The 21,126-nt window shown below is 36.9% G+C and overlaps 1 protein-coding gene across 4 annotated transcripts in view; it reads right to left on the bottom strand.

Moving 5' to 3' along the window:
- The window catches only part of RYR3 (ryanodine receptor 3), a 242,751-nt gene extending 221,908 nt beyond the window's left edge, over positions 1-20,843 (bottom strand). For all 4 annotated transcript variants that reach the window (XM_065635073.1, XM_065635075.1, XM_065635074.1 and 1 more), the window contains exon 1: positions 20,719-20,843. In XM_065635073.1, coding sequence (XP_065491145.1) covers positions 20,719-20,769 — 51 coding nt within the window. In that variant the 5' untranslated portion in view covers positions 20,770-20,843. The remainder of the gene's footprint in view (positions 1-20,718) is intronic.
- Between the last annotated feature and the right edge of the window lie 283 nt (positions 20,844-21,126).

Below are 21,126 nucleotides of genomic sequence, written 5' to 3'. Positions count from 1 at the left end.
GAACAAGCTTTTGAAAAGGTCTGAAAGGATGGTTTAAAAAACAATTTAGCACATCAGAAAATATAAAGGTCATGGTTATGAAACTTTGTCATTTGTATTTTGGCTTGAAAATACACTAAATAAATATGCAATAAGCATATTGAAAGTAAGGAAAACACTCTCTTGGATCACCTGACAACAGACCCATTCCAATTACTGTCAGCCTTTAAAATTGTGCTTTTTCCTGTTTAAGAGTATACTCTGAGTATTTAGAACAAAATTTTAGTTAATAAAACACAGCATGTCTTTGAAATGCAATATCCTAAAAGGCTTTTTTAAAAAAAAAAATTAAAATTAAAAAACATATGGCTTGATTCTGTGAAATTAATCTGCACATTTTTGGTCAGTGATGGCCACAGAGAGTATAAAGTAAATTGAATTTACATGTTTAGTATTAAAAATATATATATGTGTTCCTGGGGCTGTAATGACAACTTCCCTCACATGTGCTATTCCTGATAAACAGAAGCCAGAGGAGACTCCTGCTCATCAGTTCATGCGGTTTGTCTGGTAGGACTTGAGAAAGATTTAACTTTACTAACAAAATGATTGGTGCTGTCATTTGAGAGGGCATTTAATCTTATGTTTTCCTAGCTCAAAGTTTCAGCTAGGAAGGGGATCCATGCCCTCTCACTGTATTTTTATAAATAACATTGGACAAGAATAACTAATAATTCAAAGAAATAATTTCTGATTTTAGTAAGATTTAGGTCTGCAGTAGTGGTGCATTCTTTAAAAATGCTGTATGCAGAGTAGTACATGTGGCACCATTAAAGCCTCTGGTGACAGAAGCAAATTACAAAACAATTTCACCTATAGTAAAATGTGTATAGTTTTCAAGCTATGCTAAATTTTGATACCTATGTGTTCTACTAAGTAGAAAAAACAGTAATTTCAAATAATGACAAAAAAAAAAAGGAGTAAAAAAAATCCATCTATTGTGATTCATATCAGAATAGTCACATACAGATTCATTTCAACACTGAATCATGTGAAGGTCTCAGGCAAGTTGTCTGTATTTCACTATGGCTTCATTATAATGAGTAAAAAAATAGTACAATGGTAGTAAAATGGAAGTGTAGGCAGAAGCACTAATATCAGTTGACTTTAATGCCCTTGTAGATTGCTGACGTGTTTGCTTAAGAGAGAACAGGTAAATGTATAGGGGGAAAAAAAAAAATCTATATGCAGTATACATCAGGCATCAGGCTTCAAGATGAGACTGAAGTTTCCTTGGTTATACACAGGCGGCTGACTGAAAAGAACTGAAATCCACAAAAATATTTATCATTAGGTTTTAGATCAAATTATTTCAGAACCAGTCGGAGCAGTGGTCTAGCTACTGACATGTCACTGTGATTTATATTGAACACTGTTGTTTTAAGTAGAAAATATTCATAAGCAACCTTCCCCTCACTTGTGCACTCCAGAAATTACCACGCAAACCTGAAAAAGTCAGTTATTTTAAAAGATCATTCTGGAAACTTCTTCCTAAATCTTTAAACGTACAGAGGTTACTTTATTTCTCATGCACTTGGTTGCAGAACTCCTTGCAAAACTGTTATACATTTTATTATAAAAACCTATGTCTCCTAGTGTGTTTAATTCTTTCTGAACATTAGACTTTTATTTAATATGATCCTTTAGAAAGGAATTTGTCACCTTTCACCTTCAAAATCTATGTTATGCTATGAAACAGAATGAAAGACACTCTCATGTAACCTACATATTATCTCTGTCGCAGCGCTGCCTCTTTTTTTCTAAAGGTCACAACTATTTCAGCATCATTTCATGCAAGAATATTTCCATACTCGTACTTTTTTCCCACGTCCTGAACGTCAAAGGTGGCAATGGTACTGCTCCTGCAAATTGTGAGACTATGATCTGACTCATCATAGCATTTCTTTGTCCTCACCCCATTTTACTCTGCTTGGTCAGGAAGAAAACATGAAAAAAATATTCTGAAGCGATGACATCTTAAACCAGAGGATCAATTGCATTCACACTTGACAAAACCTTGCTTAGGGGAAGAGGTGGGAAGGAAAGGCAAACTGTTAAAAGGACACTGGAGTAGATTTAATCTTTAGATAACAGGGTTTCTCTACAATGGCAAGATTCCTTAAGAGTTAAACTGGATATGGTTACCATGGAGCTAAGACTCCCACAGAAAAAAAAAATTACAGCATTTTGAAACATTTGTTGGAAGCACACAGACAGCCAAGTAAATGACACTGCACCACTTTCAGGCTTTATTAGGTCACTTAAATTCTACCTGCAAGCGGAAGCTCAGGGGAGGGATCTTTTTACAGGCTTTTACACAATATTTCAGCCATAGCCTTTCTGATTTAGAAATCTTTGCCTAAGAACTGCAGATAAGTTTCTTGAGCAACGCAATACTTCACCCTATTAATATAATTACTTATTACCAGCAATGGTTTGAAGTAGGCTGAGGGGCATGGTTTAACTGTGAATGAAAAAACAAACAAACAAACCCCAACCAAATAAACAAACAAAAGAACGCTGACTTCAATCTTAGCCCTTGTCTCTTACAAACTGCATTTCTCGTTTTGAATTTGATAATATAAATGGCATCCCATGCTTGAAAGAATTACAGGTAGAAAAATTATCTCTCCATAGCTCAGCAAAATACTGTCTTTCATGAAATTTGCTTGGTTTTTACCTTAGACATAATAAATGCACACTACAAGAAAAGAGGATTTGCCAGCTCTAAAGCCATGGTGATAAGGGCATAGTCAAGTTTTTTAGGAGATTTTTAGCATAAACTGTTCTATAATCCACAGAAGTAAACTACCATGCACTCATGGAGAAGGACAGTAGAGCAGTTAACTCTAGTTCTGCCCTAATGGCCCCTGATAGCCTGTTGTAGTTGGATACAAAATTTCACCATGTGCATCATGAGCACAAGCAATTTAACCTTAGCGCTACTCTTTATCTCCACTATGTGTGAGCAAAAGTATTTTCACTATCTCACATAGCAAGGATAAGCATATTAAAAGGCTGATATTCTTGTAAGGCAGAGACATGCTTACATTTTCTTTCAACAGCATGTTCTGCATAAACACTCAATGGTCAGGAATGTCCTTCCTGTTACTTGAGGACAGTTGTCTCAGTGATAAAAATCCAGCTAAGACTGTAAATCTGACTTGGAGAGTTTGGGCCTATAGACAAGCTACAGTGTTATCCCTTCTGACTTGGTACTAAAGACTTTTTTGCCAGCTGATTCTATCTCTGAGTGTACACTTCTAGAAAAGTCCTGTGCCTTCTACAATATAAAGCTGAGTGAGTAAACACTGTTAGAAGAAACAAGTGAGAGGGGTAACATGTAATTAGTTAACAGACTGCTCCATTCAAGTTAATTCACCTTTGCCTCACATGTTACTCTTCTCATATCTATTAACGTGACAATGACAAGGCAAACAGTAAAATGCTATACTGAAAATATGAGATTTTAGGATATGTATTCCATACTGAAATATGTATTAGAGCTATGAAGCAGCTCAGCGGTTCCAGAGAATAATTTGCCAAAGCCAGAGCTGTCAGTTTTCTCTTAAGCAAAAAAAAAAAAACCCTTACACCTGCAGGGTTAGGAATCAGGATTGTTTCTATCTGCAGAGAATTAGAAAAATAACAAAGATGAAACATACACTTTCTCAAACCAAGGAGAAATTTCAACTGTTTTAAAGTTTCTACCTGTTGTAATAAATTCTCATGAGAAAAACCTCTGAACAGGGTGCACTAAGGACAGCCACAGACAGCAGAGCACACCTCACCTCAAAGTATTTCAGAATCTGAAGGTCTGCAGAAGTTCTATATTAAAAAAAAAATATTAGTTCATAACTAATGGTGAAAAATGGCTATACGCCTCAAGAATGTGATTTCAGGCTTTTCTCCGCAGAATTATGGAAGTGGTTGTCCCAAAATGGATTCCTATCAAACAGCCTAAGAAACATCGTAGATTTCATCCATAGAATTTTTCACTTTCTGACAAGATGACATGCTTAGTAGATGAGGGAAAAGCTGTGCATGTTGTTTACCTAGACTCTAGTAAAGCCTTTAACACCATTTCCCACCACGTTCTCCTGGAGAAACTTGCTTCTTATTGCTTGGACAGCCATGCTCTTTGCTGGGTAAAGAACTGGCTGGATGGCCGGGCCCAAAGAGTTGTGGTGAATGGAGCCAAATCCAGTTGGTGGACAGTCACTAGTAGTGTTTCCCAGGGCTCAGTATTGGGGCCAGTTCTGTTTAATCTCTTTATCAAGGATCTGGACAAGGGGCTTGAGCGTGTCCTCAGAAAGTTTGGAGGTGACGCCAAGTTGGGTGGGAGTGCTGATCTGCTGGAGGGTAGGAAGGCCATAGAGAGGGACCTGGACCATCTGGATTGTTGGGCCAAGGCCAATTGTATGAGGTTTAACAAGGCAAAGTGCTGGGTCTTGCCTTTGGGTCACAACAACCCCAGGCAGCGCTACAGGCCTGGAGAGGAGTGGCTGGAAAGCTGCCTGGCAGAGAGGGATCTGAGGGTGTTGATTGACAGCTGGCTGAATATGAGCCAGCAGTCTGCCCAGGTGGCCAAAAAAGCCAACAGCATCCTAGCTTGTATCAGGAATAGTGTGGCCGGCAGGACTAGGGAAGTGATCATTCCCCTGAGGCTGAGGAGAGACCTTCTTGCTGTCCACAACTACCTAGAAGGAAGCTGTAGCAAGGAGGGTGTTGGTCTCTTCTCCTAAGTAGCAAGTGACAGGACAAGAGGAAATGGTCTCAAGTTGTGCCAGAAGAGGTTTAAATTAGATAGCAGAAAAAAATTTCTTCACCAAAAGGGTTGTGAAACACTGGAACAGGCTGCCCAGGGAAGCAGTTGAGTCACCATCCCTGGTGGTATTTAAAAGACATAGAGATGTGGTGCTTAGGGACATGGTTTAGAGGCGAACTTGGCAGTGTTAGGTTAATGGTTGGACTAAATTATCTTAAAGGTATTTTCCAACCTAAATGATTCTATGAATCTTCCCCATGGTACTACAAGGAGGAAGGATATTCCTGTAATTACTTCTTTCTGGATTAAAATTAAATGTCCTTCAAAGCTAAAATGTGATACTGGACAGAAAAATAACCACCAAAAAGAATACCCTTAAGCATATCAAAAGCAATATGAAGCTCCTCTTTAACTGATGCCAGTATGTAGACTAGTGACTACTTGACTGACATCTTACTACCGTCTCTAAAACATTACATGGACTGACTGCACTGACACAAAACTACACATCTAACTCATCATGAACCTGGGCAATACATTACCCTGTACCAACCAGAACCTAGGCACAAGATATCTCGGCATGACTTGGACTACCAAAGAGGCCGGAGACTCTTCCCAGGAGGCAGATAAGCTCACTCTGGGGAGTTTGAATTTATATTCTTTAAAATATGTCAATATGGCCTTGCTATGAAAAGTGTGGAAGGCCTGGACAATGAAATAGGAAAGTGGTATGTCACTGTCCAAGAAGTGGTTTTAACCTATGTTTAAGGGAGACTCAGCCAACAGGAATATAAACAAGATATGACAAAGTTGTGAGGAAACTAATGAAGCAGCCATATCAAAGTACACTGAACAAACTCAGGTTAGTTATTCCAGAAAAGTTAAACTGGAGAGGGAACAGAATTCTTCTTTATAAATATATTGATAGGTGACACTGTTGGCACACATGAAAAAAAAAAAAAACCAAAAAAACAAAACCAAAACTCACACACACTAGAAATACTTAAATACATCAAAAGCTGAAAAACTGAAGATAATTAGATCAATAGATTGATACCAGGGGAAAAGATATAATTAGCTTTCAAATTGAACTTCAGTTCAAAACGGATTCAATGACTCAAAAAGTTCTTTCCAGTTCTGTGTTCCTGTGATACATAAATAAATGTTTCCACATGACATGAAGGCAAATGAAAGACTATTCTAAGCAAAGATACTTCAGATAAATGCTTTGTGGTAAAAATAAGGCAAAGACAACAAGCAAACTGAAAGACTGGAAAGCCTCAGTGACTTTACAAGTCTGAAAAAGAACCTATGAAGATGAACTTTAAGGAGTTCAGAAGAATTTCAGTGTTCTCAGCAAAGTATCTTTATCTGTTTGTTGCATTCCTTCTGTATTCAAGTAGATGAGGCCTTGCTCATATTTGAATGTAGATTCCACTCTAAGTTTTTCTTTTCCACAAAAAAATACTGACCTATTTGTATTTCCATAAAAACCAAGCAAGTTGCTTTCAAGACTCCTAAATTTGGCAAGCCATGCATGTCAAAATGAGTAAAAAACTTGCCATTTCTTATAATTTCTTGAATTTTTATGAACTCAAGCAACAAGAGACAGGAGGACAGTTGTTCTCGCTCTCCTTTTTACAGCCTGAGGTAGAGGTAAAGGGGAAGCATGCACAAACAGGTGTCAGCCTCTCCCTTTTCAATCCGTCCTTGTGACTATTCACTGTTAATGCATACTCACAGTGATTGAATACAAAGATTCTTTGTCTCCCTAGTCAAGTCTACCCCCATATGTTTTGGGGGTTTTTTGATCACTATGGTATTACTATCTTTCTTGTCACAGCAAAATAATCCATCTCTGTGGGATAATTGCACCTTAGTCTTCTCCCTTTTCCTTCTTACCATGTTAAATATTTAAGTCTTTTACAACCCACCCCTCCTTATTTGACATCCCTTTGATTAAGCAAATTCCCTTTTCTGAAAAAAAATATAGTACTAATCACAAATGCCCATCTACAAAATATTCAAGTTTGGGGTTGATTTTTTTGTTTTGGTGGAGGGGTCCCAACAGATGGAACTTTCCTGCAATCATAACCCACTTTTCTCCCCTTTAATGTTTTTTTGCTGTTGTTGTTTGTTTTTTTCTTTATTTTATTTAACACCTTCATTTTGCAGTGTAACAACATTTCAATCGTGTTCAAATTTACTCTTTTTCATGCTGACCAAAGACTCTTTTTCCTTATATGCTCATCTGCAGCCTGTCCATCCACAGATCAAGGCAAGCTCTTTGTCTCAGGGAATGTACTGTTTTCTTGTGTTTTTAAAGCACCTAGCAGACCCTACCCCTTGCCTGGTTGCAATGGCATTGGCAAATTTAAATCAAAACCACACAAATATTTAAAAAAAAAAAAAAGTTGCTTGCAAAATAGTATTTATACTTTAATTTAATCACAGGTACTAGACATCATTTTGCTTCCTTACATTAACAACACAGCTTGAAGAAGAACAGCTGCAAACTCTGTTAGAGTCCTTCAGAGTATATTAATTAGGCTAAAACCCAGGTTTTAATCATGGTTCACTTGAGATGGTTTAAGATAATTCTCTCAAGGTTGGCCATCGTTAGATCACTGGACTGAAATTGCTACTGTGTAAGGAATTGTTGTTCTACTTGTTTAATGTTGAATCATTTTTTCGCAAGGAAATGTTTCTATAAACATAGAAATCAAATTTCTGATTAATTTTGGTTGTTGAACATATGTAATAGATCTCCCTTTTTGAATCTGCAAGCTTTCACGTTTAGCACATTTCCCTTCCAACTAATTACTGTTTTGTAACAGTACACTTTCATCACATGTACCTACCAAGGACTGACCCTTACACGTCACTGTAACATTTTAGCAAGTTCTACATACCAGCATTAGGCTAACTTGCAAGTGACCCAAGCATAGCTAGTAGTCACAAGAGCCACCCAAACTATGCATGTACTAGACAGAAAGTAACCAGAGTGAACAGCAATTGCTATACATATGTAATATTGTAACAGGAGAAGAAATACTTGGGCAGAAGCAGGTGTTGCCATTGCTCCAAACCACTATTTTAGGACAGCAGCAGATTGCCCAACATCCTCTAGGGCAACATTTCTACAAACATTGTAACTCTTCACCTGGTGTATCCCCCCCAAAATGCCTAGGTGATCAATGCCCAATTATCCTACAATCAAACCACTAACCTTGTACCTGATCAATATCAAAAGTACAGAACCCACAACCGTTTAAAGAAACCAAGCAATGGTCAGGTGTGCCAAGAACCATGACCGCATACATTTCTGCTTGAACAAAAGGAGAAAGAAGCTACCCTTGAGACACCACCTCAACCACCAATGAAAACAGAAACTGTACAGTGACATGATCTGACCAGGACTCACTCAGCACTGCTAAAAGCTCACTACTTTCGTCGCATTTATACAATACTTTCCAGCAAATAACAACTGTGTCTTTGCCTCCATCCTCTGACACTGCACTTCTGAGCTATTCCAGCTCTGACTTCTATTGTAACAACTGCAAGCTCCAGTTTACTGTGAAAACATGTGGCTCAAGAAATGATAAGAAAACAGATTACACAGTAGTTGGTATCTGAATCTGGTGTTCTGAGATCACTAAATTACACAGCTAGCTGATAGGATGTTTCCTTACAGAAATGGAAACTGGAGATTTAAGGGATGCACAAAAATAAAGAAGCTGGATGTTGGTAACTGGTGTTGACTGGAAGTAGCCTGAGGTCAGGAAAATCTTCCATCATCTCCCCTGTTATTACTGACTTCTGTTATTACTGCTCCTGGGGTTTTAGATAAACAAAGAAAAGAAACACAGATATGAAAGATAATGGTAGTAAATGGATTAGGACATGGTTAGGTTGCATGAACACATGATGAAGCTATGCAGTCATGTGTTTAGTTTTCTAAACAGCACTAGAAACACTCTGCCAATGCCACAAATTACTTATAATAGAATATCACCATTACCATCTTTTGGCCATCTTTTCCCTCCCCCGTCTTGAAGATTTTGGCCCTCATTTTCTATGTTGTGGTGAATGCATTTCACCCTTCAGAATGTTGTGATTTACGATTCTAAATGGTCTTCATATTGACAAGGATAGGAAAGGTCATATTACCACTCTAACTGGCAAGTTAGGCCTTGTATACAGGCTCTTATTTAGTCAACGATGTTATTTAAGCCTAAGGTCAACCCTGAGAGAAGCTGACTTAGGAAGATCCCTGACAAATAAAAATGGGTAAGTCTTTCTAACAAAAACAAACTTCTATCATGAAATGAAAGTTACATGTTCAGAATGAACCTAGAGTCTTCCATACCATCAAGCTTCCTGAATTTCAAATTAATCACAAAGAGCCTGTACTTTCTGATTCAGCTTCTCTCAAAGTTGGTGTTTTTTCAATAACGAGGCACCAGTGGATACAACTTTACAGCTTACTGCTTGTGCAGCAAAATTACAAGAAATAGGAACTGTACTCTGGTTAGCAGTAAAAGGTCAGTAACGACAGCTTCTGTAACTTATCTGCAGTTGGGCTTGCTAGGGCATTCACAATGAGTCATCAAATTGTAGCATTTCAAAGCAAAAGCCTAAGAACAACATTTTCTCTTCTAATAAAATTATCTTCTTTAATAAAGCAAATTACTTAACATTATCAATGTATCTTCAAAAGTGGAAAGTTTAAATGCAGGTGATAACCTACTTTTTTCCTCCTTTAGTAACCTCATTATTGTGTAACGATTTAGTGTTTAGAATGTATTCTATACTAGGAGAATACTTTGGCTGTTTAAACAATGTTTACAACAAATAACATATACCAATTTCTTTTAGGCCTCACCATTTGTTTATGCCTAGCTGGTTTAGTAGCTGCTATGTGCTGCTCTTAACTTCACAATCACATGGACATACCACACAGCACAGTTAATTTTGTGCTTAAAGGAGATCAGGTGCAAAATGCATAAGTGAAACAATTCTGAAACTCAGGTTGATTTCCATGAAGCAAAGCAGTTCTTCAACAAGCCAAGGTTGATATACTAAGCTCATGCTATTTCACACGTTAAACTGAAGTAACACTGGCAGAATGTTCACATCACTGGTGAAGAACATCCCACATCTTACACCCTTCTCCAGTAACACCACTATATTCACTCCTCTGAAACAAACTTTGGACAGCATGTTTGTCTTTTCAGTGCTGCATAAAATTGTTGCTTCAGAATCATAAGAGTGGAAAAAGTCCTGTAGTAGTTGCTGAGTTTTCGTTCTCTTGTAAAATGTGAATTTATATTAACGTGATTCTACTATTGAAGCTTTTTTTTGGTAAGAGCTATTATAGTTGATGTCATTATGTATGTACAAAGCATCCATCCTTTCTTCCAGCTTCATAAAAATCAAAATATTAAAAAAAAAGTTTTAAACACTACAAGAAATACATCAACATCATTATTACACATACATGCACAAAAATACATCAACATTTTTATTAAGATAAACCTGAGAAAAAAATGTTATGGGTTTGATTAGACAAACTCAAAGATAATCCTATGATCGAAATATTCTACATTCATACTACCTCAGACAATATGAGATACAATGTCAATTATACAGCTGGAAAGATTTTGGATCTGTATGAGATCCAAAATTTTGCCTTATTTCCTTTTGTGGAAGCAATTTTTAAAAGTTTATGGATATCTTGAGTAAAACCACAATACACACTATAAATAAATCATGAATAAAACAAAACACCTAAAGCAAACATGAATAATCAGCATTCCCAGTGACTGATTAAACTATATATATTGATTGTTTAACTGTTAGCATTGAGGTACCACTGAGTTACTCAAGTACACCACTATTTTGCCCGCTCATGGGTCAGAGTTACCTTAAACACAGGGACAATTTAATATTACCTAAGTCACCTAAGCTCCAGTGTTGTAAGTAAACACTTGGCATCCAACATCCCAGTTGAAAGACCTGGGAGATTCAGCCATCAGAAACACTGGTCACCATCAGCCACGCTGTGTAACTTCACTTATACCAGAATACTTACAACTACTTCCAGGTGTGGTAATAAAGTAACTAAAATAAATGAAGATAACAAAGGCTGAATTCCACATTATTCAGGCAGGACTACTTCCAATGGACCTGCAAAACCTTACTAAGAAAGCAAGTAAGGAGTCTTAAATTCAGTCTACGACAATTCATAAGTCTCACAGAAAAGGTTTAGGGTCTGCAAATTAGAAAGTTGATATTGTTCTATGCATTGTAAAACCTCACTCCTTGTTAATTCTAATGTATGTATATAGCACCTAAAATAAAGGAAAAAATGCAAAGTTTTAAATAAAAGTTTGGCCCACATCATTAATACAACCACTATTTACTTCGCACAGATAGTGAGTGATTGAGAAATCAAATCTTAATAATTCCTATTAGCACATTTTCCTGTGATAGTCAACATGTATGCAGCAAGGAATCTTCTGTCCCGTGAATGCTATTCCTTCATAACAACAAATGCAGGTATGAAATACATGATCAGATTGAGGTCTTCCAAATTCTAAAGTCTATCTTTCCCACCTTTGGCTACATAAGAACTAAAAAGTCTATTGATTTTGATCTTTGGAAAGTGCACCAGAAATGGATACACATTTTAGAAGAAGGTTATGCTAGTAGCTTAGAGTATAAAACTGTCAGGTTTGGGTTTTTAATATTTGAGTGTTTTTTTTAATCAAAATGTTGATTGACTGCATCAACATTTTTATACATTTTCAAACAGCTTCTGAATTCTACAACCTACTGACATTAAATATCTTTAATATGTACCAGGTGTATAGGCCTTCTGGGCATTTTCCATACACAGAAAACATGAGACAGTGCACTCAATGAACTTCAGAGGGAGTCTTGGGAGATTGAAGTCATTTGGCCTTAAGCATTTTAGTGAATCATCTGAGGCATTTTAGTATGTATTCTAAGCTTGATGGTCCCTTTACTCCCATTTGTAAATGGTACTGCTGATGGAATTTGAAAGCATGTTAAATCTTCAGTGATTTAAATTAGTTCTGCATCTGCTCCTAAACAGTTGTTTCAAGTCTCTGAGTTGAAATTCTACTGTTTGTACAAGTAATTTGTAAAGACTTTTATTTAAGTTGCAGTTCTTTTGTATTATATTTTATTGGAGAGAATTCAAGATGTTGCAACTGGGTCAAGGGAAGTTGGTTTTCTGGTACAAGGTACTGGAGAACACAGTTGGGTGCTGAAGTAGCTGAAGTGCTCAAGATTGACAGAGATGTTTGTTGTGGACTAAAAACAGCTCAGGCGTGTGCTGACGACTCATCTTACTGAGGAACTAGCACTTGCTTATTTGGATAAAAGCCCAGGAGAAGGAACAAACCTGATGTTACTACTGAATCTTTCAAGTTATGTTGCTGTTGTCTCTGCCATTGCTTCTATTTACTGAAGCTGCCACTCCTCACCATAGACATGATGTGCCAGAAGAGGGAACTGGAAAAGAGAGGTTACCTGACCAACAGACTGGCCATCAGCTCCTATTGACAGCTGAGCCACATCTGTTAAGATTGAGAGTTGACTGATGGCAGGTGTGCAATGTTTAACACATGCATGTATGTATGTATTTATGTATGCATGTATGTGTGTGTGCATGATGCTGTGGTTGAAACACTACCAAAAGCAGATCTAGGAGGTGAAAAAAAAAAACCAACACAGTTTTCCCATATCTTTTTATAATTCCTATGCATATCCCAAAGATTAACTACTTTAGACACATTCTGAGGATGTCATGTATTTGTCAATCGTGCTTCATTACTGTAATTTTCAGAAAACAAGTTTCCAAATGTTATCCAAGCAATTTAAGTATTTAGGAGGAAAACATCTTCTGCAATTAGAACAATGTACATTCTTTTAAAGTAATGTCTGGAACATGATTTTAAATCTTCCAGCACCAACATCAGTACATCCTACTAACTCACAGATATAAGGAATGGTCTGGTGACTTTTTTAATGACATTAAAGACACCATGTTAAATTCAAAATTTCTACATTAAGCAAATAAACAAAAATATTAATTGAGGCATACATTAATGCCTTGTGTTTTCTTTCTGAATCTTTTAAAGTGTGTTTATGTTAGCAATTGTTTTCTTAAATTGAGACTGTAATTTTACTGTCTACAGAGATCTGTACTTGTATATCTGCACTGCTATTATGTGCCATTTGGAAAAATATGCGTTTCATGAATGAAGTCAAGAAATACATTACTTTAAACTAGTGTCCTGTGATTGAATTCGATATATTCTAAATAACTGCATGCCAAATTTATTTTTCTTCTCTGCCCTGCTTCCAACTCTGTTTTAATTTTTGGAATCTGTATCTAATGCACCTGGCAGCATTTGGCTGTGTGGTCACAGCACTGCCATGGGAACTGAGAAAGAAGCAATATTCACAGCTGTATTTCGATATGAATCATACACAGTTAGCATGGCAGGGGATTAGAAAAAAGGCACCGAGATCAGGCAATTCACTTGCTGCATTTTACAAAATCGTGGGAACATCATTAGCAAACTCACTGTTTATTACCAAAGATATTAATCGCCCTTCAGACACCAAAAAGCAGAGCTTGAGCAGAAGACAAGTCCCCACAACAGCCTTCAGTGGGGCTAGAGGGAAATAGGGAAATGTAATCTCCAAGTATTAATTTAGGATTATTGCATGGTCACAAATCCTACCAAAAAGGTTTTAAACCCAGTAAAATTCTAAGGTGAGATTGAAGAGGTTTTGCTTCGTTGTAACATATTTGATGTTATTTCAGCAGACCTGCATAGAGGGGAAAAAAAACCCAAAAAACAAAAAACACCACACCAAAACAAAACACACACACAAAAAAAAAAAACGAAAACACCCAACCCACACCACACCTGAAAAATAAAAAGAAGAGAAACTGACAATGTTGTCTCCATCTATCCCAGGAGCTAAATTGATCATGACTATATTCAATCTTGCAGTTATCTTGTAACAATACACTGTATTTATAATATTGTAACACATGCACTGATTTCTTTTTGAAATAGCAATTTTTTTAATTTAAGCTGTAGAAACAGTAGTAAAGCATGATGCTGAGTTCATGTAGTGCAACATTGCTTTGTTTTTAACTGGTGTAGACTGGGTCAAAATGAAGCAGCTTGCAAAAGTGCAACTCATTATATTTAATTACATGTATCATACGTACACATACTATCATTACATATAATACAACATGGAATGTTGTACAACACATCTTGAAACATTACTGCTCCATATTCTTGTAGGAAAACCTAGGTTTACATTCTATTCTATAGATCCATGCCATATCAAACAAAAGATCAGAAAGGTATCAGGGAAACAGGGCAAGCAATGTACTATCTCCAACAGCAGCCTGTACTGTCAGCACTTTCACAAGTGTGTCCCTAACTCAACCACCTTCAATCTAACCGAGAGAAATCAGCCTTCACCTCTGACTCATTACAGTACAAGTCTTCATCATCTACCTGTTACACCTGCAAAAACTCTGTCTGCCTTTTCTCCTTTCTGGTCCCCTTTACCCAATTTAGTCTTTCAATACACTATCACCTAGAAAATGCTTTTTTTCCCTAGAATACTTATTAAAGTTTTTTGTTGTTGTGTTGTGGGTTTTTTGTTTGTTTGTTTTTCCTTATTACACCAGTAAATCTACTTTGTAATTATTTCTTTAACTAGACCATAAAAATTACTATCTAACAACATGCTGGGTGTCATTTCATTGCCTTCTCATATTCTCTTTTTGCCTTCCTCTGGTATCTTTCTTCTTATTTTAATCACAAGCTTTTGGTGGCATAAACTTTCCACTTGTTCTGGTTTTGTAACACAAGCTGGGAACAGATCTCAAGATCCTAACTCAGAGAATGAGAAAGACCCAAGCGTATAAGAGAAATCACGTGAAGATCTATGAAATTATATGCAGTTCTGGCCATATCACTAACACCTCTGCTCCTCAAGAGCAACTATAGAATTCTAATCATTAAATAAACTTCAAACAACTATCACATTAAACATACCAAACTACTTAAGGGTTTCCCTTTTCATCCAAACATAGTATAATTTTCCCAAAGAACTATTGCTTACCAGGAGTCTGAAATACCCTCTTAAATGAGATTATTTCACTCAAAATATAAATTCTTACAAATGAATAACTCTGATCTAGACACCAATCCACTACTCCAGTGTGTCCAGAGCTAAACAACAGACACACTATACAGTCTGAAGGCATGACTGTTGTGTTTATGGTGTGGTAGAGCATTTGCTTAAAATTCTGCCTTGAAAAGAGTTTGCAATTAATTGCAGATCTTTATTTCATCAAAAATAAACACTCACAGCGCATTGCAATGCATGATGCACTGGAAAATTTGTTATATTGTAAATCTGTTTTATATTATTACCCAGACCTTCAGCAAGGAAATAGTCCTAGGCAAAGAATGAGCATAACTTATCTGTTTTGCATATATTGACAAACTGGGCAAACCTATTCACAAAGTTGAGAAAAAGAACACATGAAGGGAGTAAAAGTGGCAGTTCAATGGGTAAAAATGAACAGAGCAACGGTATGTACAAAGTAGGATGCTACAAGTTCTAAGAAATTTAACTCAGGATAAATTCACAAAATTAAGTATGATCTTCATGGTAGAAACTGAAGGACAATAAGACAAGAAGAGTGGCTGCAACCAGCTTTACTGCTCATAGCCTGAAGTTTAAGCAGAAAAAAAAAAAGGCGCTATTTGAAAGACTTTTTTTAAAAATTGAGTGGAAGAAACATGGCGGAGTTCTTGTTTGTTGTACAATTTTCATACTTCTTCTTAGAAGATTTAGAAGTATGGACTGTTACGCTATTGTTAAAAACTGTGGCAAAAGGATCAGAAGGGGGAGATTTAATGCACAGAGAGACATAGATCCATAGATCCATAAACATTTAATTCAAAAATCACGTAAGCTCCCAATACACAGTGATTCTCAGAAGCAAGTTGAGTTTTATACAGTATTATTCCTTTATTTTTATCGTTTTCCTAAAAGGAATTTACTGACTAATTGACAACTACTTCTCATGAGTTGCAGTACATTTCAGAGGCAAAAGACAAAAAGTCCTAATTAATTTGAAAACAATACCACAGAACACACAGAGATGTTCAAGAAGCTTGCAGAATCTGCACCAGTGCCCTTAAAAGGGCTTCAGGAAAATTCCACTGATTTGATCTTAAGGCATTCCTTAGCTTTTGTGACTTTTGCTATATATATACACATTTCTATGTTGCTTTTAAATAATCTCCTACACAACTCACTGAGAACAATTTCCATGTTTGCCCAGTTTTTAATTAATCACTGCTAAAAAAGTCTCCCTATAAATGTCTTCCGCTATTTGTCCAACATATTTATCTGGTGAGCATTATATAGCAAATATTCATACTTTACTGAATTGAGGCACAGAGATCTGTGCTACAGAATATCAGCATGCAGTTAGTAGAATAACTATTAGATATTAAGTCGGACTATTAAGGATGAATTATTTTAATGTTTCCACTACACACTTCTTTGTTATGCCACTAGGGACACAGCTTCGATAAAACAACATATATTAAAAACATCTAAAGAAGAACTGGTTTTATGCCACACTAATTCTGGGTAAACTGAAGCGCTTTAGTGCAACCCCTAAAATAAGGCATGATATAACCACTTTTTATATTTATATTGAGCAACAGTGAAAATTACTGAAAAAAAAAATTAACTCATACTATCCTGAGAGTTCATTCTATTAAACTGAGATAACTTCCCATCTCATTTGTAACATCTGAACAACAGAAGAGCTCATTTTCAAGCAATATAGATATAAATGTGTATGAGCCACTCAATTGTCTTGATTCTGAGCAGTGATTTAACACAGAAACGATCAAAAACATACTTGAAAAAAAAATTGTAAACTCATTGTGTAAATCTATGCAAATCTACATCTTGAAAAAAAATGAAATCCAAATAATCTATTGTAGGTCTTTGTAAGAACAGCGAATACACTCAGTCTATGACAGAAAACAATTTCCATCTCCTACCCGTAAATTTCTAGATAGTAACTAGAGAGGTTTATCAGAACACTTAAAATTAGGTCATTGAGACAAGCTGTTGAAGGAGTAAAATTCAAAGAATCAATTGTTAAGGCCTCTGTCACTCAGAGAAATGAAGAATTTGTAGCCAGTTGGGGAAAGAGTCACGCATATACAGACACATGCACAAAAGCACACACCATACACACCAATAAACACTCTGTTCAGATCTATGGAAAACAAAGCAAAACTTTGTTGACTAACATATTATGAGCCATCTCAAAAAAACCTCAAACAAAACAAAAAAAACCCCAACCAACCAACCAACAAAATCACAAACAACAAACCAAAACCAAAAAACCCCAAACAAACAAATGAAAACCCCCACTGTAATTTGGACTGTAAAGATGGCAAACTTCGATCTGCTTCATTACAAGTACATTTAAACTGCTCCTGTGCTTTGGGCAGGGGTGTGACTTTCAGTTTTTCCCTTTCTCCTCCCTGCTCCAATGATGCTTTCCGTTAGCTTTTGTCAAAAATACCTATACAGTCACTGGCTATCTGCTCCAAGGCATCACCTCATATTTGATTAATTCAGCAGCAGTGGGGATGACAGAAAACTTGGCAATAATTTCCAGAGAGGAGAGGACTTTGTCAACTTGTTACAGTAGTAAGAGTCCCAGTGGATGGGAAAGGCTCAACTGAGAACGCTTCACACTCACTCATCCACATTGCCAAGGGCAACAGGGTTCCCTCTATATCCCTCAGTATGTTATCTCAAAACAGCACAAGTGAACATATATGTTCTCATCTAATGCAGCATAAACGCTACCTTCATTAATTTCTCATGTATTCATACCTTAGGAAGGGGTAACAAACAAATAATAGGGGGAAGTCATCTAATGAACAAACAATACCAGGGCAGGAAGGTCAGAGACTGCAATACTGCACGTTACACACATGTAACAAGTGCTTTGCTTCTCCCTTCCATACAGACATGCACACAGACACACATACACTGAATATCCAGAGTCAAATTCAGATGAAAGCCACCAACCAGAAAAGAGAAAAACAATTCCAAACATTATTGCAGAAACAAAACGCCAGATATTTCATAACAAAGACACAGCAACAGGGTAGCAGCATAAGAAAAAACTATGTGTATTTATTCACACTGAACTTACAAGTCAGGAAAAATTAAGAAAATAAATTACACTGTATTAATAACACCTTCCTCTAAATGCTATTATTGCACATAAAGACTTCACACAAGAACTGGGTCTTACTTGAAACAAGTATTGAAGACATTTGACTACTACAATGATGACAATGAAAGCATTCTCTGGAATTTGTTCTTAAGATCTTTGTCATTCCCATTACTGCCAAATTAATAAATATAAGGAATGTCTTGGAACAGAATATGATAGTGAAAAGCTTTCCATCAAAGTTTATAAATACGCCCACAAGTTTACTACACCCTAGAAACAAATACAGGTGTCATTTTTATGCATTACTGAGCTTCCTAGACCTTCTATATGAGCAGAAAGACTAAAAATGATGCACAAAACTATAACTTAGATCCAGAAGAAAAACAGCATCATAAACAACAAAAAATGGGGGACCAAGTGAAATTTTCCTTTTAAGGAAGCAAATATTAATTTTACTAGACTTTTAAGAGTTACTTCTCTTGCTCTTTCAGAAAATACTGTAGGATACTTTTAGATCAAAAGAGATCTAATCTCATTTTATACTTCAGCAAGGAGTTCTCTCTGAGAAGCTAAAACATCCTAGAGCACCTCTCTCTACAGACTCAAAAATAAGAACAGGGAGATCAACAATTCCAAAGGAAGATTCAGCTACAGAAACCTGGGACACATTCACTGGCAATCCAAACTCCCAGAAAACATTTTGATCTGGAGACAATCCTGATTGATCAACAATATCAATGGAAGAGTTCTAAAGGGCTATTACACTTCATGTTTGAATGTACAGTGTTTAGGCAGCAATAAAATCTGTAACTAATAAGTACTGAAGGCTTACATCACTGTAGCACTCAGTACCTAATAAATGGCTCCTTTCTCAGTGTGTTGCAAAACAACAATTGATCCCTTCTCCATGAAGGTGAAAGAAGTTATAATGGAGAGAAGACAGCAGAAATCCACATGATTGTTCACAGCAAGGAGAAGCCAGATCTTCTAAGACAGTAATCTAGTCCATTTTTTTTCCTGTAAAAGTGTCCTAACACCAAGCAGAAGGAACACTTCTGCATAGTCTCCCTTTTGCTGTTTGCAATTTTGGCCACCACCTCTACTTAGTGCTTTATTTTACCTGTTGGAAAGAAGTGCAATAGAGTTCTACTAGCATGAGAATGGGTCACAGCAGCAGAAATTGCCATCTCATGTAGCACACACAGGCTATCTATGCATAGGCAAAGCTTCTCACTTCGTCACTGAGGAAGACTGTTCAATCAAAGCAACATATTAGAAAGTAAAAGGATGAAGGACACCCATTTAAAGCTTTGGTCTCCGATAAAAGCACTTTCTTCTGAAGGCTGAGTAATCTACTAAGCTGTGTAATATAGATACCTCTAAAAAGTGAAGGGAAGGGATGTTGGAAAGGACACTTCATTGTGACTATTCATTTCCCTCCCTCCGTGAAATTCTCCCAGGCTTAAATGTGCTAATGACACTTCATCACACCTAAACAATTTACATAAGAAGCAGCAGTCATCACCACTCTCTAACCTGTAATTCCCCAAAACAAATATTGCCAGCCTCTCAGAAATCAGCCTTGTAATTTCCTACCTTGGGCACTTAGCATGTTTTATTTAAAGAGACTTATCCGTTTAAAGTTGTATAAACTCTAGAGGACACTGTTTCTGGAACCCTATTTGTGATAAATGTGAAGTAAAGATACTATGGGAAGAGGAGGGAATACATAAATCAGTAGCAGTTTTTTCATGCTAGTTACACAACAACACTCTTAGTCATGCAGGGTAAAAATAATGAGAGACACAAGATAACACATGGAAAGGATCTTATCCTCTTCCCAAAAATTAATGCATGTACACTACTTGCTTAGAAGTCCAAATTGGTTGTCATACTAGATGTGTGTAAAGCTTTAGGAAAGAATGGTGTGAGGGCTCTTTATAGAAAATTACACCAAGTGAAGGCTATTTCACTAATTAACACCCCTTCCCAAAGAAATCCTTATCTCATTTTAAAATAACCTGCTTTTAAGCAGAGAAAAGACCCCAAACATTTACAGAGCCCTGACTTCAACATATGTTGGTATTCTCTACACACGAGTGTGCTTCTGTGTGCATGTTTATCAGAAGAGGTCATCAAGGGCTTGCTTGGTTTATTCATCATTTTAAGGCACTCCTATTTGCAAAGCTTCTGTTAATGTCAGTGAAATCTAACCTAGACAGAAGTTTCAGAGGTCAGATATTTGGCATGCTACATTTAGAAACCCAAGTACAAAGTTGATGAGGACGCTTCAAACACAGGGGATTACAACGGAAATAGGTCTCCTTATACTAAACTGACTATTGAGGAGATTCAAGGAAGAGCACACTGAGACTGCCTGATGCTATTAAAGCTCCTATTCTTGCTTTATTTTTTTCCACTGACTAAATCAATTCTCCCATTTGGCAAAGCCCAGCACAGAAATAACACTTTATTTTTAACGCAACAGCAAAGGAATAGACATGAGACACAAAATCATGTACTACAGGACCTATAAAAAGCAGATACTTACAGTTCGCAGGAACTGTATTTCATCTTCCCCTCCTTCACCCCCTTCAGCCATGGCTCTTGAGGAGTCAGCTCTGCTGAGACTCCGATCGCCTCCACCGGCAGCTCACTGCGCTCTCCGTACGGCTCCTCTTCTCCTATCAGTATTAGCATATAGCTAATCCACAGCCATATAGGGAGCTCAGCTAACTCCACTGCACTGCAGACTGTCAGTCAACCCCCTCACTGCCAGAGCCAACCGCACTGCTTTTCCAGCTCATAGCAAGCAATTCTTTTCCTCTTCTCTCTACCCTCGAGGCAAAAAGCCCTTAAGGTTAAGGTATTGCAGAAAGCATTATATGCATCACTAGGTGTTGATTTCCAACCCTCCCCCGCTCCAGCCCGATACTGTCTGGTCAGAATAGCAATAATG

This window comes from Caloenas nicobarica, chromosome 5 (genome assembly GCF_036013445.1).
Source record: "Caloenas nicobarica isolate bCalNic1 chromosome 5, bCalNic1.hap1, whole genome shotgun sequence".
Classification (NCBI taxonomy): Eukaryota; Metazoa; Chordata; class Aves; order Columbiformes; family Columbidae; genus Caloenas; species Caloenas nicobarica.
Note: the sequence above shows the minus strand (reverse complement) of the source record. Positions and strands in the feature narration are given on the sequence as shown.